Below are 21,724 nucleotides of genomic sequence, written 5' to 3' on the forward strand. Positions count from 1 at the left end.
GACTGTGACGAAAGGCAGCAATTTACATGATAAAGCTTTCATATGGGAGATTTTCGGTCTCTCATGATACATAAAAAAATCAGTAATACTATATCGCGATTATTTCTTTTCTCTATATTTATTCCGTGAGTTGGTAACACAAATATATAACGGGGACGCCATGACTTTATAGTGTTTCTACACGTTTTTATCATGCTTATACAATTCAGAAAGCGGCTTGATCTGCCTTATTGCAACAATGCGTTGTGAATTATGTAACGTGATCAAATTGGGTTTGAGACGGACGGCGCTAATGCAACCTTGCTGAGAAGTCGCTACAAAGAGTCTTTGATGGCACTGAAAATTGTTTTGCTGTAGTGGTTGCTGTGAATAGGCGATAGCAGATATAAAAGGTACGCTGATAAGAATTTCTGAACGAGGATACAAAAGTATCTACATTGCAATATTATTTCGCCCAGGTGAGCATAAGGCCAATTCACTGTTTTTATTATTTTGTTTTCAATAGCGCAACAATAGCGATTGCGTACGCCTAGCTGTCACGTCAAGAGTAACGCTTAGGTAGTATTTACAGAAAAGTTTGAAACATTCATTCGTTTATAGAGAGAGAGCAAAGGGGAGTCAGGAACGTTAATCAGGTTGCACCTGGTTTGCTGCCCTACATTGGGGAAGTGGGAAGAAATCGAAAAGGAAATAGGGAAGGCAGAAGGAAAGGGAGAACAAGTTATGCCAGCGCACACACAAATGCGTCCATCGTGAAATTAAAGGTGGTCGCACCCAGCCCAGTCATCTTTTAAAAATGCAACAATGCTCTGATGGATTTCTGTGCTAATGAACGGTCGAGTCCATGGTCCCAGTATGATTTCTGACGCAAACTTTTTATAAGCTGCCCTTAAACCCACACAATTTATCTCAGTATGTATCTCCCACGGACAGTCACCCGTCAAAAGTTCCCAGGCAACAGCGTGTGGCGAACGCGTTGACATTCAGATGGGTGGCGGGGCTCCTGAACTAATTTTGACAGTTCGAAGTTTCCCCTTGTTAGAAAACTCTTCGAATCGAATACAAGACCCAGTACAGAGCACGAAGTCAACGTGTTCGTGTAAGCTGCAGCCTGGAAACTTTTGACCAATACTGTACGTCTACGTACTTGCGTGTGAGGTCAAAGATGATTAGTCGCAGTTGTCTAGTAGTAAAGAGGATGACGCCTCCCTGTGTGCAGTATAGTTGAAAGCGTCGAACAGCAGGAGAGAAAACTGAGAATCAACACGATGCGAATGATCGAGAAAAGAAGCGGCGCTTCTAATGTCTTACTGCCTTGCGCTCAATTTAGAGGTTACTCACTCGCGAAGGGTGGATGGCGGATCTCTTTACGTTTAAACCCTTATCAGTTTTGCGCTAAAGCGTCGCGCCTAGATAGTGCTTCGTACAGCTCTGAATGTCAACGCACTTTTATTGCGATAGCAATTATATGGACACTCCAAAGCAGATTTCTACCGTCGGCGTCGCCATCTTCGTCGCCGTCGCCGTCGCCGTGAGGTTCCGTATGACGTCAATGGAGATGAAATCGTCGCCGCGCGCCGCCGAACGCTGTATGTGCGAGTGAAAGGGCGCAAGGGACGCGCGCTTTCACGGGGAGTGAACGCACGGCGGAGAACAAACGCGCGTTCTGTGCCGTGCTCCCTTAAAGGCTGTAGAAGTAGGCGTCTCTTTCCTCCTTTACAATCACCATATATGTAGAGCAAACGCGCCTTCTTCTGACGCACGAAAGGGCGCAGGGAGGGGACGTTTAGCTGCGGCTTCAAGTGCCTATTTATATCAGAGGCTCCGGCAACAGTCACCAACGCCGCACGCATTTTGTGCAAACGCGGCCAAAACGCCGACGGCGTCGACAACATTTCTGCGTGTTGCCGGTGCTGCTGCATGTCCAAGTTTATACACCTGCTAAAGCTACTATCATTACTCCGTATAGCTCTCTACAAATTTGCTATCGCAATTGATGCTTCGCCTTTCAGGTGAAACTGCGACAACTTATTTTTTCGTGAGGGTAGCGATGCAATAAAAAAATGTCACAGTTTCGCCCTAAGGGCGAAGCAATGAATGCGATAGCAACACAGCAATGTCATACGAAGTAAGGTGAGCGGCTTTGGTAGCAACAACACGCAGAACTGTTGTCGACGCCATCGGCGTTTTGCCCGCGTTAGCTCAAAATGCGTGCGGCGTTGGTGACTGTTGCTGGAGCCTCTGATATAAATAGGCACTTGGTGCCGCAGCTAAACGTTGCCTCCCTTCCCTCCCCCTCCCCCACGGCCTCTCGCGCGTCCGAAGAAGGCGCGTTTGCTCTACATATATGGTGATTGTAAAGGAGAAAAGAGACGCCTACTTCTGCAGCCCTTAAGCGAGCACGGCGCAGAACGCGCGTTTGTTCTCCGCCGTGCGTTCACTCCCCGTGAAAGACGCGCCCCTCGCGCCCTTTCACTCGCACATACAGCGTTCGGCGCGCGGCGACGATTTCATCTCCAAATGACGTCATACGGAACCTCACGGCGACGGCGACGGCGACGGCGACGGCGACGGCGACACCGACGGCAGAAATCTGCTTTTGAGTGTCCATATAATTGCTATCGCAATAAAAAGTTGTCGCAGTTTCACCTGAAAGGCGAAGCATCAATTGCGATAGCAAACTTGTAGAGAGCTATACAGAGTAATGATATTAGCTTTATCAGCTGTATAAACTTGGACATGCAGCAGCATCGGCAACACGCAGAACTGTTGTCGACGCCATCGGCGTTTTGCCCGCGTTCGCTCAAAATGCGTGCGGCGTTGGTGACTGTTGCCGGAGCCTCTGATATAAATAGGCACTGCGTGCCGCAGCTAAACGTCGCCTCCCTTCCCTCCCCCTCCCCCCCGGCTTGTCGCTCGTCGGAAGAAGGCGCGTTTGCTCTACATACATGGTGATTGTGAAGGAGAAAACAGAGACGCCTACTTCTGCAGCCCTTAAGCGAGCACGGCGCAGAACGCGCGTTTGTTCTCCGCCGTGCGTTCACTCCCCGTGAAAGACGCGCCCCTCGCGCCCTTTCACTCGCACATACAGCGTTCGGCGCGTTGGCGCTGAGCCGTGCTCCCTCAAGGGCTGCAGAAGATAGCGCCAACCTTTCCCTTTCCCTCAAGAACCACTTATCATCATCGCGGCGACGATTTATTCTCCAAATGACGTCATACGGAACCTCACGGCGACGGCGACGGCGACGGCAGAAATCTGCTTTTGAGTGTCCATATAATTGCTATCGCAATAAAAAGAAAAATAAGAAGATCACCGTTGTTGGAGCAACCGTTAAATGGACCGTGGCATCGGAGAGAGCAGGAGTACATGGCGGGTGCTCTGCACGATCGGAACAAAAGAGCTTTCTTTCATCCCGCGACAGCTGCGCAGCATTTTGAGAGCTATGACCCGCTTTCACGAAAACTTCTTACGCTATAGAGTCGTTCGTAAGAGTAAATTCCAGCCAATCCTGATACTGGACTCATTATTAGCGAAGAGGAGTCCGCCAACGGCAGAGGCACTTTCGAACGAGAAGCTCTCGGAATTCGGCCCTGTAGTGCTGCAGTCAGTCCTGTCAGGTCCTTAGTCAGGTCCAAGGTGAGAGTTACACATTCAGTATCACTGGTTCATGCCGCCATGTTCGGCGTCTTCATGCGCTACGCGCACTACAACAGTCGGCCATCGTTTATCGCCTCTGAGCGGGACGTCACAAAATTCCGAGAGCTGATAAGTTCAACTAACAACATTACGCGATCTAATTTGCAGTGTGAACTGGACGCAGACAAAAAAGAGCGAGAGCGAGAGAGAAACAAAAACAAACAAAAAATCCACGAATACACACACTCACAAATGCATCTTGCAGTGTTTTCTTTTTTTTTTTTTTTCACTGGAGGCTTTCGTGTATCTGACACCTGCGTATGTATCTTAGTATTAGGTACATAATTTAACCATTCTCTATTTATTACCGCTTGATGTTAACATGGGAACTTCACATTTCAACTTTACAAACTATGTACTTCCTTTTTCTTTCTGGAAATGTAATTAACAACTTTTACCAGTTACGTGCACCAGTCCTATTATTATTCAGTCACTGTTCGCTTCTTTTTCAGCGTCTGCCTCTGTGTATAACGTCATCGCCTTTTTCTGTAGGCTACTTGACAAAACGTGTTCGCACGCAATGGTCAGTGATTCGACTGTTTCGTCATTGGTATAATGACGATTGTCCAGTGAACGGGTGCAGAATGGTGCTGATTGAGGCACTACAACTACAAGTGTGCCCGATTCGCTGGCATCCCGTACTAGCTTTTTTACAGTGGTGCACCGTATTCGTGGCACGGAGTACGGAGCTATCCGGCTATATGGAGAATGAACTTTCTGGAGCCCAACTTTTCTTTCTTGGCGTTTAAACCTCGCCGCCTTTAAGATAGAGAGAGGAAGGTACCTCGCACCGGGGGCTCTGACAATAGCTGCAGCTTCAAGTTGAGCGGGGCATTACGAATTTGCTTCTATAGGCCTTCGCTTTAAGAGCGAAGCGCTGTCCCGCGCAATTGATCTGCCGTGCCCTTCTCCGTCCCAAACGAGCGTTGACGCGAGCGTTCAAGAGAATAGACGAGGTGCTCTTTGCGTTTGATTCTTATAAGCGATAGGCCTTTTTTTTTCTCTCTCCCTCTCTCTAGTTGATAAATTTTTCAGTGTCAGGGAGTTTTGGCGTTATCGGTCACTCGCATGTTCGGAAACGTACGAGGTGCGAAAATTGTTCAGACCCGTCATCTGCGATATATGGCGTTTGACGTTTTTGCGATGTTAAATTGTGAATGGCTTGTGAAACATTAACGTCGCTCGCAATTGATATGCCCCAAAAACAGACGATTCATGCGTTTCGTTGATCATACATCACCGGCTGTCAGAAAACCATCAGCCGGAAGGTCAGAAAACCTAAATATTATGCCGATAATTTTATCTACTGACGCGATATCCTGACAAAGCAACATGTCTTACTCATTTCCGCGCCGAACTTCAAGTTCTTTTTCTCGTCTTTCCTTCCACTTTCTGAATCACTTGGTCGTACCCCCATTAACGAGAGAGAAAATGTTCAGTGCTTCTATCTTATTCCTCCTGTAAGCGCCCAAGTAAGCGTGAATTTCGTGTGTTTCTTATCATTCAACCGAAATGAAATCAGACGTCGACTCTATTAAACGGGACTATAGATCGCTGCACATTGACCGTAAATTTTGTTTCGAATTCCGCCCGAGGCGATCCCCACTTTCTCCCTCTCGTAATTGCGAAACAAAGCAAATGAATTTGTATACGGAGGAAACTATTGCAACATCACGCGCTGCTTCGCTGGTTTTTTCAGGCGAAGCCAGTGCAACTATTAAGTCTCACGTGCCTTCCAGTTTCTCTTGTTTCAGTGCTAGCCCACTCCTTACCATGCTCCGGGACGCCTAAGGCAGCGCAGCAGTTCCCAGTGCCATTCTTGACTAAATTTGTATGCCTTCCAATCTTAGCTCGACGCTAACAACTTAATCTCAGTAGATTAGCATAGCGAATGACCGGGGAGAACCTGGAAGCGACGCTTGCAAGTTGGAACACTGGAACCACGTCTCCCTTTCGTTTTAAGCTTGACTCTTGCTGTGCCTCTTAGCGTGTAAGATCATGGAAGGCTCGCCGACTGTTCTATGGCGAACGGTGTAGATTATGCAGCAGCCAGTAATTACGTTCTGGAAAGAACGAAAGAAAATAGAGAGAGGAAGAAAAGAGAGAAAATAGATGGAGCAAATAGGAAGTTACGTCACGATTCAACGAGCAGGAGTATGCTGGAGGGATAACTTGTTTGCTTTCTTCGGATGGTAATGTATTACGTTTAATAGCTAAGTGATCCTTTACGGAGGAAGTAGACGGCTGTACTTCTGCAACTCGTTTTCCCCAAGATAGAAGTGAATGCACAAGAGGGCCACATTGCGCAATCGCGCAAGCACCTTGTCCATAATGGCGTGGAACAGAGTCTGTTGAACTCAGTGCAGGGATTAGACCTCGTTCTCGCCTTCTTTCACAATGCCATGTACACCAAGAGAAACAATAGATTGTCGTTGTATTTCGCAGCTCGTTCCTGGCCGAAAACCTATGTTTCCTGCGCCGCAGGTGACATACGTTGCCGATGTTGTTTATTATTTTTTTCCCTCAGGACTCGAAACAATTATTCGCATTCCAGCCCTATGGGTTATGACCTTTCATCGTTCGGTTGTTCTGTAGTATCCGTGTCATGTTGTCCTATAACGCGAAGCGACGAATAGCTGGCACAACGTGCACAAAGCTAGACATAGTTAAGCATACAATACGAACAATGAATTTCATCTCTTTCTTTTAGACCTCTATTTATGCTTGCAGCGGAACTGCAGGACGAATGAGAACGCATGTTTTCGCGAATGTTAAGACTTTTTGTAGATGACAAAGCCACCGCCCATTCAACGAGCCGTTTCCGTTGGAGGGTCGCTCCTAAGTGAAGATTCACAATTCACTCTGTTATTATTTACCCACCCGATTCGCACTTTCGATTTGTCTTCGCATGCCTTCGATTTCGCCTTCGCAACCTTCACTGTATATACGTGAAGTGTCTGTTCCGCTGTAGTTGTAATAACGTGAAACCGCGCTTCGCAGGTTCGCTGTGTTCGGACTGGGTTCCAGCGCGTACCCCAACTTCTGCGCGTACGGCAAGTACGTGGACAAGATCCTGGGAGACCTGGGCGGGGAGCGCATCTGCAAGTTGGCCACCGGAGACGAGCTGCGCGGACAGGAGCAATCCTTCCGAGTGTGGGCCAAGACTGTCTTCGAGGTACGCCGCTGCCATTCACACACTTTGCCACTGTTCATAGTGGCCGCGTCGAAACGTGCACCCTTCTTCATAGTTGTCGTCGCACACGACCCGTGAAACGCTTGCGCCGCGACTCTTTCTTCGAATGGTCACAGTATTCGAGTGCAGGATACGGCGTTCACTGCGGTGATGCGTAGAAATGACGATGTTGAAGAAAAAAAAGTGCTTACGTTGTTCGGCAAGCTAGTGATCGTAGTTGAAGCTTTTTTCGCATCACATCTCGTCTACACTCGAGGCGTTTCTTGTCTTCCGCTGTCGCTAGTTTACACGTGGCACATTTGTTGACAGCGAGCCAAGCTTGCGACAATAGCTTGCGAGGTGGAGGAGTGCTCGGCATAACAAACGATTGCGGCATCGTGCTTGTGCAAGCAGAGTGACACTATACAGAAGTAATAAATCGATACTTACGAATGAAGTTGCCCTCACTGTGACAATGGGACTCAGCTGTTTCAAACTAGACCTCATACTTGGATCTCTGCGCGAATCATGGCCAAACTAGCTCTTTCATTACTTGTGCCTTGTTCTTTAACTCTATAAAATGCGTTTTTTTAAGACTACATATAAATTATATTGAAAAGAAAGAAATAAGCTTTGTATAGTGTTAATGCCTAAACAAGGGCGACACAAAAACTTTGACTCCAAAGATAAAGGTTGCTTCACGTGTCAAACATCAGAAGCCTGCACGACTCAGTGAACCAGTGGCGTAGCCAGAAATTTTGTTCGGGAGGGGGGGGGCTCAGGTTGCAGCGCGGCCTCCTCCTTATAGAATTTGTCGAGGGATCAAATACATGAATAATAACTGCATTGCCAATGCCATTGTATATAAGATGCTGCAAATGAATTATTGAACGCTACGCACTGTCAAGTAAAATATGTATATTTTCATAAAAGAATATATTCGTATGTCCTAAAAATTCTGGCAGAAATAACTGATATCAATGCGGCCGTGTTTTGTTATTTTTTCTATTTAATAAGGAACGAAAATATCACACGGACATTAGAACTATATCAGTTCGAAACCAGCAAAGCAGTGTATACAGCTGATATGAAGAACGTAAAGGCCATGAAATGAATAAGTTGAGGACAAATATTTTGATGAATCTTCGTCATTCAAGAACCTTGTTTACATTTTTGCACATATGCAACGGCCAGGAAAAAACCTCAATGACGCTGTCCCTCGTTGCAATAGATTGCGCAGGAGCAGCTGTTACCGGTCGTGTATTGTAGTTACACCGAGATTATACTCGCAACAGTGAATACAAATAAAAAGTAGGAGAGAGCGAGAGAGAGAAGTCATAAGGGAAAGGCAGGGAGGTTAACCATGCTGAGCCCGGTAGGCTACCCTGCACGGGGGAAGGGGGAGAAGGGATTGAAAGAGAAGGAAGAGAGAAGTTCACAGTTCACACGTTGCATATTTACAGTTAAACGTTCATCACGGAGTTTCGTCACAGGCGGTCATACAGGTTTGTGCACTTCAAAAAACACAGCAGCGCCTTTGTAGCCCTGCACATAGCATACGCACGAGGCCACGCGCCCAAGATCTTTTCCTCCGTAAAAGGCCTGTCGTCTAAGTGCCCCAAAGCCGTCCGAAGGGCAATCCTCTCATCATCGTATCTGTGGCAGTCGCATAAAAGTAGGAGTTCTGCAAAATATACATTAGAAATGCGAAGATAGAATGGAATATACAAATGCGAAGATACAACTCGCTAAAGGGCAAAAAAGAGTCGCTGGAAACAAAGTTCACTGCTTGTATACACAACACCTCGCAACAAGATATTTAAATGTATACGTCTAAGTCTCCAATAAATCTGCGTATTTAAGCAAACGTCACTGTATATTATGCGTCAAACAAGACAAATAAGCACGTTGCGGAGTCAGAGATACGCACAAAAACTTGCGCACAGAAAGACAGATGATCTAGGCAAGAACAAAACTATGATCGCAGAAATCGTGATATGTATTCGGGTCGTGACAGCACCATACAGGTAGAATAATAGAGGAATAATGCAAAAATCAGTACGAAAATGTGTAATTTAACTGCCTGCACAGCGGCATCAATTATTCTGCACCCAAAATTAAAGGAGGGTTTTGCTTCGTTTAAAAAAAGGAATAAAAGCAGGTAGGTAAAAAGGAAAGAAAAGGACAAACGAAAGCCACAGATGATGCGGCAAGTTACTACCCAATATCCGAGTGTGTTTTTGGCAAACGCCGCGTGGGCCGGGCTTTCAATGAGCAAGGTCGGTCAAAATTGGTTATTGATGTCCTCATAATTTTCGTATTCGCATGATAATTTTGATCATGATGCTAACTGCTAGAATAAACGGCTAAAATTTCTGCGGTTTTAAAAGCTAACGAACAGTCATACGTTTTCATAATTACGAGCTTATGGACCTGAAGGAACAGAGCTTTTTACTTGCATTGATTTTTGCTGCTTCGCTATCTAAAGGACAAACTTCTCTCGGCGGGGAAGTTGAGCGAAGCGGTCAATGACTTCGGACACGTTGATGCCGACGTCTCTGTGGGTGTATAGAAGCAGCAGTCTAACCATGCGTTCCACAGACATTGTAGAGCGCAAGTAGTTTTTTTAGTAAACTCTTGTTAAAATATATTCTCTCTGCGCTGGCAGTGGTCACTGGAAGGGTGACTAGAATCTGGAACAGTTTGTACACATTTACACAGAACCTGCAGTCGCAAAGGTAGAGGGCATCTATTCCGGTGATAAAACCTAAAACACTCCCTCGATGTCGTTGGCATCCTTGTTTTGGTACCTTGCACAAACAGTAGACTGTTCGATTCCGGCGATGTCCGTCGTTTCGTCAGGAAGTATGGACAAGCAGCCTGCTTTTGCAACTAGGCTTTCTTTGATAATTTCGCCACAAACTTCTATAATTTGGTTTTGTGCATCTGGGCTTAAATACGAGGCATTACTGGGGCAACTTTCCAAATGGTTCTTCAGATATGTATTTCCACAATCAGCTCGCATACAGAGAAGCGCTCTGAAAATACCTGTATTTTCAGCGGGGCCTATGCTTAAATTCATAGGGCCACTGTCCCTGTGGCCAACGAGAGCCAGACCTTGTAGCCCGCAAAAAGAATTTCCTCAATAATAGGCCATTTCCTTTCTCCTGTTTTCTCAAATTTTACTTTGCCTGCCCTGGTCCAGCTGATCGATCACATTGGGCACGCGTCCTGAAAATGTTTGGAGAAAATTATCAGCTGCTAGCTCACAGTCACGGTAATATTTAGTATTTTCGTGTTTGTGGAAGATTGCGAGCGCGTGCTTTCATTTCTGGAATGGCTTGGACACGAGGGCTCCAGTGCACGCATGTTCGTCCAAGTTTATAACAGCATTAACCCCATAAAGTTCCAGAATTAAAAATCTTTTAAAGCACGCCTTTGGAAATGTCAGTGCACCTTTCGCGTCAAAAGTTTATGAGAACTTTACACCCATAAAGTTTCGGAATTGAAATCCATGCGCTCCGTAGATTCCGCGGCTGCTGCGAGATGCCGCAACGCGCCCGCTCGCTATCGAAAAGCCCTTGAAAGTTTGTGCTCGGATCCTTGCGTTACGTGACCCCAGGTGCCACGAAATCCACCCCAGGCACCACAGGTACCACGAAATCCAGCCCGAGTTCGCAATGTTCGTGCCGAAATGTCTTTCGAGCGTGAAAAAGACATTGTAGATAGAATGCAGAATGATTGAACATAGCTCGCCTGCACGAACATGTCGCAGCCTATGACACTAGGACACCTGAACAATGGAACATTCCGCACTCAAGAACGAATTATGGTCAACAAATGCTTCGACATACACTTCCGACCTTACTCAATAACCTCGCCTTACGAGAAATCGACCTTCTGTCCTTATGCAGCCTGCACAACTACTTTCAGTCAAACTAATCCTTCTTGTTTAATGAGTTTGTTCATATGCAATACTGTATGACTTTTCCCCCCTTTATTTGCTTTAGTCTATGCTGCACTGAATATAGTGCTATGTTATGTTTGTTTTTTTCCTATTTTCTTCCTGTTTTCGTATAATAAGACTTTCTTTATGTAATCTATAATGCTCATGTATAAATTCAATATTTCCTTAGTAATGCAGACTACTTGTTTTTCTGATTGTTAAAGTGTATTACTACCTGTCTCGTATACACATTTTTTTTTTGTAAATTGACACCTTCCCATCTGTTTACTCACATGTGAGCACCCGACGCCCTCTGTAGCCTTTGATGAGTTTTGGGGCTATTCAAGTTGCCTGCGTGCAACTTTTTATCCAGAACCCCGCCAGGTAATTCTTTTCACGGAAAATAAATTATTATTATTATTATTATTATTATTATTATTATTATTATTATTATTATTATTATTATTATTATTATTATTATTATTATTATTATTATTATTATTATTATTATTATTATTATTATTATTATTATTATTATTATTCGCGGCGTCGGTGGTAGTTTTCGTCGGCGGTGTATGCCGGCACGAAAAAATTTCGGGGGGGGGGGGGGGGGGGGGAGGGGCTGAAGCCCCATCAGCCCCCCTCCTCCCCCCCCTGGCTACGCGCCTGCAGTGAACTACTAGTTCACCCTCACTTTCATTAAAGCTACTATCATTCTCGCATAGTCCCGATCATTCTGGGCACAATGCCGTAGGTATTTGTCATTGAAATAAATTCTTAGAACTGATAACAGACGCGCACCGCTCTTCTGCTCGCAGCAAGCGTGCGATGTGTTCTGCGTGGGCGACGGCATCGGGCCGATTGAAATGACACCCTCGATGGAGGAGAACATCGCCTGGTCGCCGGACAAGGTGCGGCTTTTCCAGAAGGCCACCGACAAGAACCCGCCCCTAGGCTTCGGTGAGTGTCATATAATCTGTGATTTTTCTTGCCTTCCTTCCCCTTGTTGGTGAATATAAAGAAAGTCGTTGTAGTCTTCGTATGGCGCTTATTATATGCTATAGCGTCTAGCAGGGTCTACTCGGATGTTCTTATAAGCGGAGTCATCGTATAGGAGCATCGCCGAGGGCCTGACTCTGCGCTTATTCCACTTTGTATGCAAAACTGGGCGGGAAATGTTTCGACACTGTGCCGTGGTATTTCCCAAAGTGATTGCCAAATCAACCGGCTCAATCTCGCAAGAGAAAGACAGAGAAAAATAACGCCAAGAAGTGTAAACATACCAATAATAGTGATTTATTTTGTTCAGCGTTCACTGCTTTCTCTTCGTCAAATTACAACTTTTTGTTGGCGCCCCGCGGGCCGCGGCGGTTATGTGAACCCTCAGCGTGGCACCCTTAATTAAGGTCATCGAGCGTCTTCGTGGGGTCCACATTTGACGAGATGCGCTCAGTATCAATTCAGTCCAAGGCGGTTCAACCGTAGCCAGTGAGTTTCAATCGGTAGAAAATCAGTTGTGCGCACGAGCGTGAATGCCTTGAAGAGGACTGCTGTTGCTGCGCGCTTTGGGCAGTATTAAGACGGGAACGGTAAATCACAGCGAAAACCGGGAGCTCTGTCTTTCGCCTCCGACTCAAACCCTTAATATCCTGAAACCCCAAGTAGTGGCGTGCTTCACCAAGGCGTTGGCTCCCCTTTCGCTCCCCTAAGCACCATGTCAGCTACCAGCAAATAAAATGCATCTTGTTTTACATACTTGTATACGTTTCCGCTCACCCCTTGCTGCAGGTCTGTCCAAGGGTTCCAGTCGAAAAGTCGTCGCGAGCAGACTGGTGTCCAGGAAGGTTCTGCAGTGGGACAAGGAAGACGACAAGTGAGTTTAAACACCCGCATTTTATCAGCGACATTTCTTCCGTAGGTTTTGATTATGTTTAGATTCAACCGAACTGGGGCCCGTACTACGCAACAATTATTTTATTTTTTTCATCATTCTTTCTTCATCGGCATTGCTTCACACGAAGCCACTGCAATCGACGAGATCGGCGACTCAGCGGGATGAATGGTAGGAAATGAATAGCATCAAATGAAAAGAACCCTCGCGCATACGGGTTGTTTCATTTTTTTTTCGTTTTTTATGTGTAGGTCATGCACATTTTTTAAAAATCGCCTGTGGCGGACAACGGTGATTCTAGTCATTGAGCTCGATTACTCGAAGCGGTGGACGTTACTCGCACGAGAAAAATCGAAATGCATAATTCACCATATAACGAAAATTCTCTAATAACTTTTTATGAGGGGTGCGGCGAATAATCGAAAAAGATCGAATATTCGGTTGGATACGAATTTTCGAATCAAATCAAATATATTGCTGGCTGTGCGAGAGCAAGCACGGTTCTTAGCATTTGTTTCTATCTAATCTAAGAATGTTGGGGCGATTTTGTGCTGAATTTTGTGATGATTTCGTGCCACTAACGAAATTTTACCCGTAAAGCACACTTACCCACTAAATGTTAAATTTTGCGGGAAAGACAGCCTCTCAATAATAATAATAATAATAATAATAATAATAGGCACGGACGAGTTTGCGGTCAGCGAGGGCGCATTTTTTACAGAGAAGCTGTTAACCTTTATTGGGTGGGGATTTTTTGTGTCCGCGTGCGCGAACTTTGCTCACACAAAAATCTGGGCTTATGCCGGAGACAGTGCAAAAAAGCGGGAAGCGCATAGTGGGCTGGTTCTCCAAGAGGCATCACATGACGTCACTAGGTGACGTCATCACTTGACGAAGACGTCATCGGGAGACGTCAGGTTTGACGCGATGACGTCAACAGGTGATATCATTGTGTGACGATATCGTTATCACGTAACGTAACGTTTGATGTGATGATGTCATCACGCGACCTTTGGTGGGATCCCGTCATCACGTGACGTTCCACGTGATTACTGAATAACGGTACGTCATCGTGGGCGGATCCCGGAGACAGTGCAAAGAAGTGGGAAGTGCACAGTGCGCTGCTTCTACAAGACGCGTCGCATGACGTCATCAAGTGACATCATCACTTGAAGATGACGTCATCGGGCGATATCGTGACGTGACGATGCCGTTACACGTAGCGTAACGTTTGGCGTGATGACGTCACCACGCGACGTTTGAGGTGATGGCGTAATCACGTGTCGTCATCATCTCAAACGTGACGTCACCACTGGCTCTATATATATATATAGAGAGAGAGAGAGAAAGAGAGAGAGAGAAAATGAGAAGTACAACTTCGCGGTTATCTTAGGTTTATTTACCCAACAGTTTCGGTCGGTGGACCGAAACTGTTGGGTAAATAAACCTAAGATAACCGCGAAGTTGTACTTCTCATTTCTCTAAATACGCTTGGCCCATTGATAAATCCAGTTACTACTATATATTAGAGAGAGAGGTGGGTGTTTCGACGCTTCTCCCGTTTAGGGCGCTCTGAAGTGAACTAAATGCCTGCTCCTATAACTCTCAGAAGAAAGTGACGATTCCACGTACGCTGCCCGAAAATTCCTTTTCGCAGAGGCCATTGTCCCCTCTATTATACGGGCGGCAATCCACGTGCAGCGAGCAGAGTCACGCTATAAAGTAAACCAGGAAAAGCGCCTCGCACCTTTATAGGCTTTCTTGATAGAGCCTGAGAGATATCAAGTTTTGCTTCTTCTGTTTTTTTTTTTCTATTCGCTACCTTTTTAGTAGGTACCTCCGTATAGTTCACATTTCACATTTCTTTTTTTTTCTTTTTTCCTCTCGTAGTAGCGCCCAAAGCTCTCATTCTGTTCGCTCGTACTTCTGGTTCCCGCTGTCCGTATAAGTCCCTCGAGAATAACTCTGCGATTTCGTCGGGCGTATTATAATAGAGTCCGCCGAGTCCCGCGCAAATTGAGACGCTCTGCGGCTCGCGTACTTATACCCTTGCGAAATGGGACCAAGGTCGTTCGCCGAACGATATGTGACGGCGGCGCCGTCTATAGAGACCGCCGGGTGTACCTTTCGCGCAGTGAGAGCCCATGACGGCCAAATGGGCCTCTCTGTCTGTCTTGTCGGCGGGAACACGTCGTTTGCGCCGTTCACTCGCTCTTTGAGGCAGGCGTAGCTCTGCGCGTTGGATTTAAAAAGTCTATGTTCAATCCCCGAATGGGGGAGCGCTTATCGTATGTACGTGAAAATGAGGCACGTCCGTGCGAAGATGAGGAAATTTACTGTTACGGGATGTACCGTATGTCTGGCTCTTGATTCTCAGCTCGTTATGAACTTTGCTTAATCATTCTTTTTTTTTCGCTTACTACAACTCCTTATCGTGATATCTCCCTAGGAGATTCATTGTATAATACACCTCGGAACAAGCAGAGCAGATGGTGAAAGACGGCGTGATTATGCTAATAAACAGATAATGTTTACACAGATTAGTTCATGAGAGAAAGAAACGCAACCCACCTATGAAATGTAACTTCATAAAACACATAGACACGCACACAGACAGACGCTAAATGAAGGCCGAAAAAAGCGCTCTGCGCATGATTTTTGCAGCTTCGCATGACCTTCATACACCTTGAGTAAATGATTCATACTATGAAGCGTCCGCTGGGAGTTATACGATCGCATTTGATCATTCGCCAAATTTGCGACACTTAGCGGCGAGGACCATTTCCAGCGGGATTTCGACTTTATTTTTTCTTCTGCTTTTTTTTTATTCGGCGTTTTCGTGCAGTCAAGAGCAAGCCGATATTACGAATGATTACGTTCGCACTCAATCGTCGTTGCACAATTTCATATAAAGGTCTGTATAGCCCATGTTTCACGATACTCAATTCATCTAAAATTGGTGCACAAGAAACGCGACACTGCAAAGGTCTCCCGACAGGTTCATGTGTTCTCTTAATGGTGGTCGTTTAACGCAAGTCAAGAAGTGTTGTCGCTCTCTCTCTCTCTCTTTCGCTATCTTTTTTTGCCTACACCCAGAGTAAAAAAAAATGGTCACTTAGGCACAAAGGGGTGGTGTATCGGGACATCACACTCGTTGGTTGCCACATAAAACGGCTTGCTTTCAATTGGCCAGTCGGGCGCCGTGTGATAAGCCTTTAGCGCAATATGAACCAAGCATGAATATCCAATTTCCAGACAGTTTAGTCGATTTACGAGCGAACGCCGGCGCTTTTGTGAGCGGGATTAAGACACCAGCGGCCGTCGTTTGGCGTTGCACCACCGCAAGGCTGCTGTCGACGCCTTTCCGAAATTTCGCAATCTAATCGCATAATTAAAGAGGTGAAAACGCATAAAGCTCCGTAATTACCCTGCCGTCTGTGGCTGTAGGACATAACGCACCATCTAGAAAGTCATTTAGCCGTCGCTGAGGATAGTCGCCAACGTAAGCACTGCCTGTCTTTTGCTTGTACCAAGTGCGTATAATAACGCATAAACGAAGGAAATAAAAGAAAGAAAACACGAGAGTGCAGGCGACGATGACATAGGATAGAAGTAGGATTAGGGAATATTAATCGCGGATGTATCACGATTAGTGCAGGACGCTCTGTCGCTCTAATCACTCGTCTACTTGGAGGATAATGGAACGCACCTAGATCTTAATTAATTGTCGTGCCGTCCTAAGGCGATGCGATTGGTTGCCTTCGCCTAGGCGCGGGCCCGGACGATGGGAAACACAACTTGTTAGACTCTACAGAGCTTATTTACTTGCCATTCTGTACTAGCTGTAATGTAGGCTTTGCCTGGCGAACTCTACTTCCTCGACTGTGTTTGATAGGCTGTACACCCCGTTTGCGTCGTATAGAGGACTTCCGAGATTGTGTTGTGCGTATACATGTTCTTTTTTTAATCATAATTTCGTTGTTAACATCTGGAATATCATTCCAAGCCGGTAGCTTGGCTAACAGCATTAATTATTATCAAACATAGGTTTTACCCTCATTTGCTACATTATACAGTTAACTATACAGTGCAGAATGGACAACCGGTGGACCATTAGAGTTACAGAATGGATACCAAGAGAAGGGAAGCGCAGTCGAGGACGGCAGAAAACTAGGTGTGGTGACGAAGTTAGGAAATTTGCAGGCGCAAGTTGGAATCAGCTAGCGCAAGACAGGGGTAATAGGAGATCACAGGGAGAGGCCTTCGTCCTGCAGTGGGCATAAATATAGGCTGATAACTCGATAACATAACAGTTAATTAGCCTGCTATCCCTATGATGCTAGAGTGTGTATTTTGGTGTGGAGCGCAGAGCTCTCATTGGAAAGCTTTGAAGCCCCCCCCCCCCCCCCCCCCCCTACGCTTTTTAGGACCAGGATAAATTTTTATTCAACTGCAAAACTTTCCGAGAACACCTATGTGGTTCCTCGGGCTACAGTCGGGTGAATGACAATGTTCCCTTTCACTTCATCATCTTGCAGTATTCTAACGGGTAACGAATATTTGTCAACTTTGAGGAGAGAATTTTTGAACTGAATACAATCCGAAAAGCGAACGACGTTCGATTCCTATTGGCAATTTCGCATATTCGCATGCCCATATACTTACAATTTATTTTCCCTACACGTCCTCTCGCCTCCTCCGCTTCTTCGCATCTCCCAGGAAGACCATCATGGTGGTGCTCGAGGCAAGCGGTGACAGTGAGCTCAAGTACGCGCCGGGCGACCACATCGGCATCTACGCTGTCAACCGTGACGATATCGTCAACGGCATCGTGGAGCGCCTCGCGCCTGGATCGGCAGATCCGGACGCTGTCTTCAGGGTCCAGTACCGGGACATCGTCCAGAATCCAATCACGGGTACGCGTATACTCCCCTCTATTTATTTTTTTTTTTTTGCCTCTTATGCAGGCGTGGCTTCTAGTACCCACTACAGCAATGAGTTATGACTGACTATTGGTAAAATGTGTATAGTTATGCAGTTCCATGGTAGCTCACTGTATTTAAAGATAATCACAGAAATAATCGAAGAATTGTTGCCTAAGTCGAGCGATAACTCGGTGGTTTAAGCCTTCTGATATTCCAGTTGTGTTTAAAAAAGTGTTAAATTCTGGATATGGAACTCTGACTAATTTTTTCTGCTTCATAAAAAAAAGTTCCCTGATACAGTAGTCCAAGTAATTATTTAGCACTGGCGATTAAAATATAATATGTTGTACATATTAGGAGCTTGAATGAAGAGAACCACATCGAGCTTCACTTGGTAAGCGGCCGTGTTACTCATAAAACTGTAGTATTGGTTGTTATTCCGTGTAGCATAAGGCAATATGGGACACGGGTTTTCGTCATGAGACGCTTTCATGCTGCTTTCACACATATTTTTCAAACAACTTTTTTTTCCGCCACTGCCTGGAGCAAACAAGATTAGGTTGCGTCTTCATATGTAGCGATGGTGACCGAGAGGGCTACCTAGACATTGCTCGGGCATGAAATGTGTAGAACGGACAACCGAACACATGAAAAACTGATTACCAATGGATGGGAGCGGCATAGGGCTAGCTGTTGTAATCGCAAGAAAAGTTCATAAATATGTGAGCTGCGAAGTTGGTGTAGGCCTAGGAATTAATGACAGGTGTCCTTGCGCAGCTGATGACACTTATTGCGATGTATAATGCGGTGCAAGATTCATCGGCAAAAGAAAATAGGTAACGTTTGCAAGTAAGCGCGTTGGAATTTTGATTAGCACAACTTAATAGACGGTGTAATCTAAACTCGCACCCGTTCTGAAGGTTTTCTGACAACTGGCAGGAAATGGCTTACTTGAAGACAGACCTACGCAGGCTTTTTGATATAACAGAACTTGCGACATAAGCATCGTCATGTTTCTTCCCTCTACGAGGTCGACATTTTAGGCAGTGCGGTCAAATCAACAAACCAAAAAGAAATACACAACTTTAGAATTACAGTTATGGAACCTCTCTCTCATTTCTCTTTCAACGTCTGTCATAACCTTAACTCGCTATCCTCAATCTTTTATCCTGCTCTTACCTGTCCGTTCTCAACTCTGGCCGTTGCTTCCCAAAGGATTTTTATCGACTCTTATGCCTGTCTCGCACTTGCTTTGTGAACTAAGTGGTTACATGCTGTATCTATGGCTACGTGTGCTCAAATTGCTCCTCGAGTAATCCATGGTGCACTTTTACAAGAAAAAAACTAATCATTCTTTAATACAGAATACGACTCAATTTTGATATGAAGACTTCGAATATATATAGATATTTTCTTTATTTATTGAAGATATCTACCTAACGCTTCTCATCGAGGTTCTTATTTTATATGACGCTGAAAAAAATTTTGAAGTTTGGTCGGCCAGGACATTAATTAGGCATTTCTTCTAAGAATGAACCGAACACTATATGGATCTTTATTTTCCCTTTTCCTTACTTTTTGCGTCCTCATCAATGCCGTTTTCACTTCCTTTATTCATAAGCTTAAAATTTTATTTCGGTGTTTGACTTTATTTCTTTCATCAGGTGGTGCATTTCCTTTTTTCTTTTTTCATGTGCATGTCACTTTTTTTTCTCTTTTTTTTTCTGTCACGTGCATTTCAGACATGTGTAAGGTTTGTATGCATCGTAATAGACACGAGTTGCTGGAAGAAGTCACCCACATTTAAAGTGGCTCTGAATTAGTTACTGGCATTAACAACGAAAAAAAAATATCGGCTAAATTCGAGCGCTGTTTTGCGCACATAAAGAACTTGCGGAATCGAGCCTAAACCTAATCATTTCCGTGCGCGCTGCCGTCCGGAAATTATAGATGCGTCGATATCCTTTCTCTCATTTGCTGCTCTAGTTAAATGTTTATGCGCATAATTAGCTTCCCCCGAGACAGCGAACCAGTATCCCACGTCAGGAAATACCATAGCACGGTCGTTTCTGAAAGCGAATCGAACAACTACTTCATGCTCAGTCCAGCGTTCAGAGAGTCGTTCAAATTAAATGACAACAAAAACAAAAAAGAGCAGATCGAAATCGTCAAAGTGCGCTTCCGTGAGCGCCGCTTCCGATGTTTCTTTCATGCAAATAAAATCGATTAGCTGCGGTCCACGTCGCGTGAGTCATGGTAAACGACGTGCACAAGATTTAGGTTTTAGGTTTGGAGCTGTTTGTACCTATAACTTCTCTCTCTTGTCTGTTAGTTTGCCGCGTCGCGTTATGTTTTAATTGGGTATTGGTCCGGGTATGGCTATTTGAGGTCGCGTTGCTTTTTTTCCGATTCAGCCGACTGGAAGTCAAGACCGTGTGATTATCATACATCTCTATCGTGTATTGCGTCTCTTCTTTGGGGCTAAAGTAAAATAAAGAAGTTATCACGAACTCGTCCTGACTAATCCGTTATTTAAGGGGTACACCTGATAAACACTTGAAAGTATTCGTATACTATAACTACACCCATTACCAAAGAAATACGGGCCATGAGTACCGCAAAGCGTCAAACGTGTCGCTGAAAACTGGAACATGAACGTGGATTTGATTCAGCGTTGCGCATGCGTACAATCCGGGATGCGCGCGCCTTGTTTTGGGGGAAAGGCAGGACTCTCGTGGCAACCGAGCAACTTATATATACGAAAGCCTTGCTCAACATTCTACATAAATATATGTTGCTTTATTTTGTCTGTGTGTGTGGCAAAGGGAAGGTTATTGATGTCCCGAAACTCCACAGTGGAGTCGTAAAGGGTGCCGTGGTTGAGGGCACCGAATTAGTTTTGAACACCTGGGATTCTTTAACGTGCACCAAGAATATGTTTGCATTACCGTTCTTTCTTTCCTTTTCCTTTAACACTTTGCCTTCATTGAAATGCCGCCGCCGCGGCCGGGGGAATCACACCCGCTACCGAGTGCTCAGCAGCACAGGGACATAGCCCCTGAGCCTCCACGGCAAGTACTATACGATCTAGACCTGTGGCTATGGCATGTGCAAGTTCAAGGCAACCTAGCTAGCTGACGATATCTAATACTGATGGTATGCTGCTTTCACCAGTGCTTTCTCTCTTTATAAAAGGAAGAATATGATAATATTCTGTTCTTAAACGACTCTAATCCTTGAGAGAATGGTTCATTCGTACAAAGCGACCTGCCCTTTCGATTAATAGAGATTAGAATAGCCCGACCAGCGCTTCAGGAGGATGCACTACTAATAACTCGCCGAGTTATGTTAACAAGATAATCCTTAAACTATTTATTTTGGATTTCCATTACTCTCTCACTCTTTTTCGTTACGAACACGCACCGAGCTGTACTTGCTTGTTATAACGTTCAGCTGACGCGACACAGTGTTTTTTTTTTCTTTCTTTCTTTCTTTTTTCGTTTCCATTAAATGTTCTTGTTCCGTTCTCTATAGGCTCTCGGGCACACTTTTGGAAAGATATTCAGAGAGCAGTGGGCTAATACTAAAAGCGTTGGAGGGACGGGGGGGGGGGGGGGGGGGGACGGAGGGGAGAGGGAAACGTTTGGGGAATGGGAAAAAGGGTGAGCATGTTTGGGTGTAAAAAAACTCCCGCAACAATGCTAATCCTTGTGAGAAAACCTTCTTAAAACAGAGATTACAGGTTGTTACGGGGCTATAAACTCCATCCGAAAGAAAGTCCTGGCTACGCTACTGACTATTGCGCCTACGATCGGGTACCTGTCTTCCACAATTTGTCGCTTCTTTCCACGTGGGCCGATTAGGCTGCCTTCTATAGTCTCTTCCATCTTTTCTTTTCGCATTAGCCTTCCCTCTTCCCCTTCCTCCTCTTCCTTCCTTCCTTCCTTTTATCTGTTTTTTAATCTGTGACCCCCCTACTTTAACCTTACTTCTTATAATTTCTTCTTGCCTTTGTCCTCTTTCAACTGCGTCCTGTGTTTCCACGTCAGTCACTTTCCTTATTCCGTCCTGGCTCATTTGCCATTCTTCTTTT

At 45.2% G+C, this 21,724-nt stretch overlaps 1 protein-coding gene and 1 long non-coding RNA gene across 5 annotated transcripts in view; both read left to right on the forward strand.

Moving 5' to 3' along the window:
- The window catches only part of LOC125944084 (uncharacterized), a 465,938-nt gene that overhangs the window by 419,349 nt on the left and 24,865 nt on the right, over nucleotides 1-21,724 (forward strand). The gene's annotated exons all lie outside the window — the stretch shown is intronic.
- LOC119446119 (nitric oxide synthase-like protein) overlaps nucleotides 1-21,724 on the forward strand; it is a 407,352-nt gene that overhangs the window by 360,763 nt on the left and 24,865 nt on the right. For all 4 annotated transcript variants that reach the window (XM_049663915.1, XM_049663916.1, XM_049663917.1 and 1 more), the window contains exons 16-19: nucleotides 6,698-6,872; nucleotides 11,634-11,775; nucleotides 12,604-12,688; nucleotides 17,426-17,622. In XM_049663915.1, coding sequence (XP_049519872.1) covers nucleotides 6,698-6,872; nucleotides 11,634-11,775; nucleotides 12,604-12,688; nucleotides 17,426-17,622 — 599 coding nt within the window. The remainder of the gene's footprint in view (nucleotides 1-6,697; nucleotides 6,873-11,633; nucleotides 11,776-12,603; nucleotides 12,689-17,425; nucleotides 17,623-21,724) is intronic.

Source organism: Dermacentor silvarum, chromosome 3, assembly GCF_013339745.2.
Source record: "Dermacentor silvarum isolate Dsil-2018 chromosome 3, BIME_Dsil_1.4, whole genome shotgun sequence".
NCBI classification, from domain to species: domain Eukaryota; kingdom Metazoa; phylum Arthropoda; class Arachnida; order Ixodida; family Ixodidae; genus Dermacentor; species Dermacentor silvarum.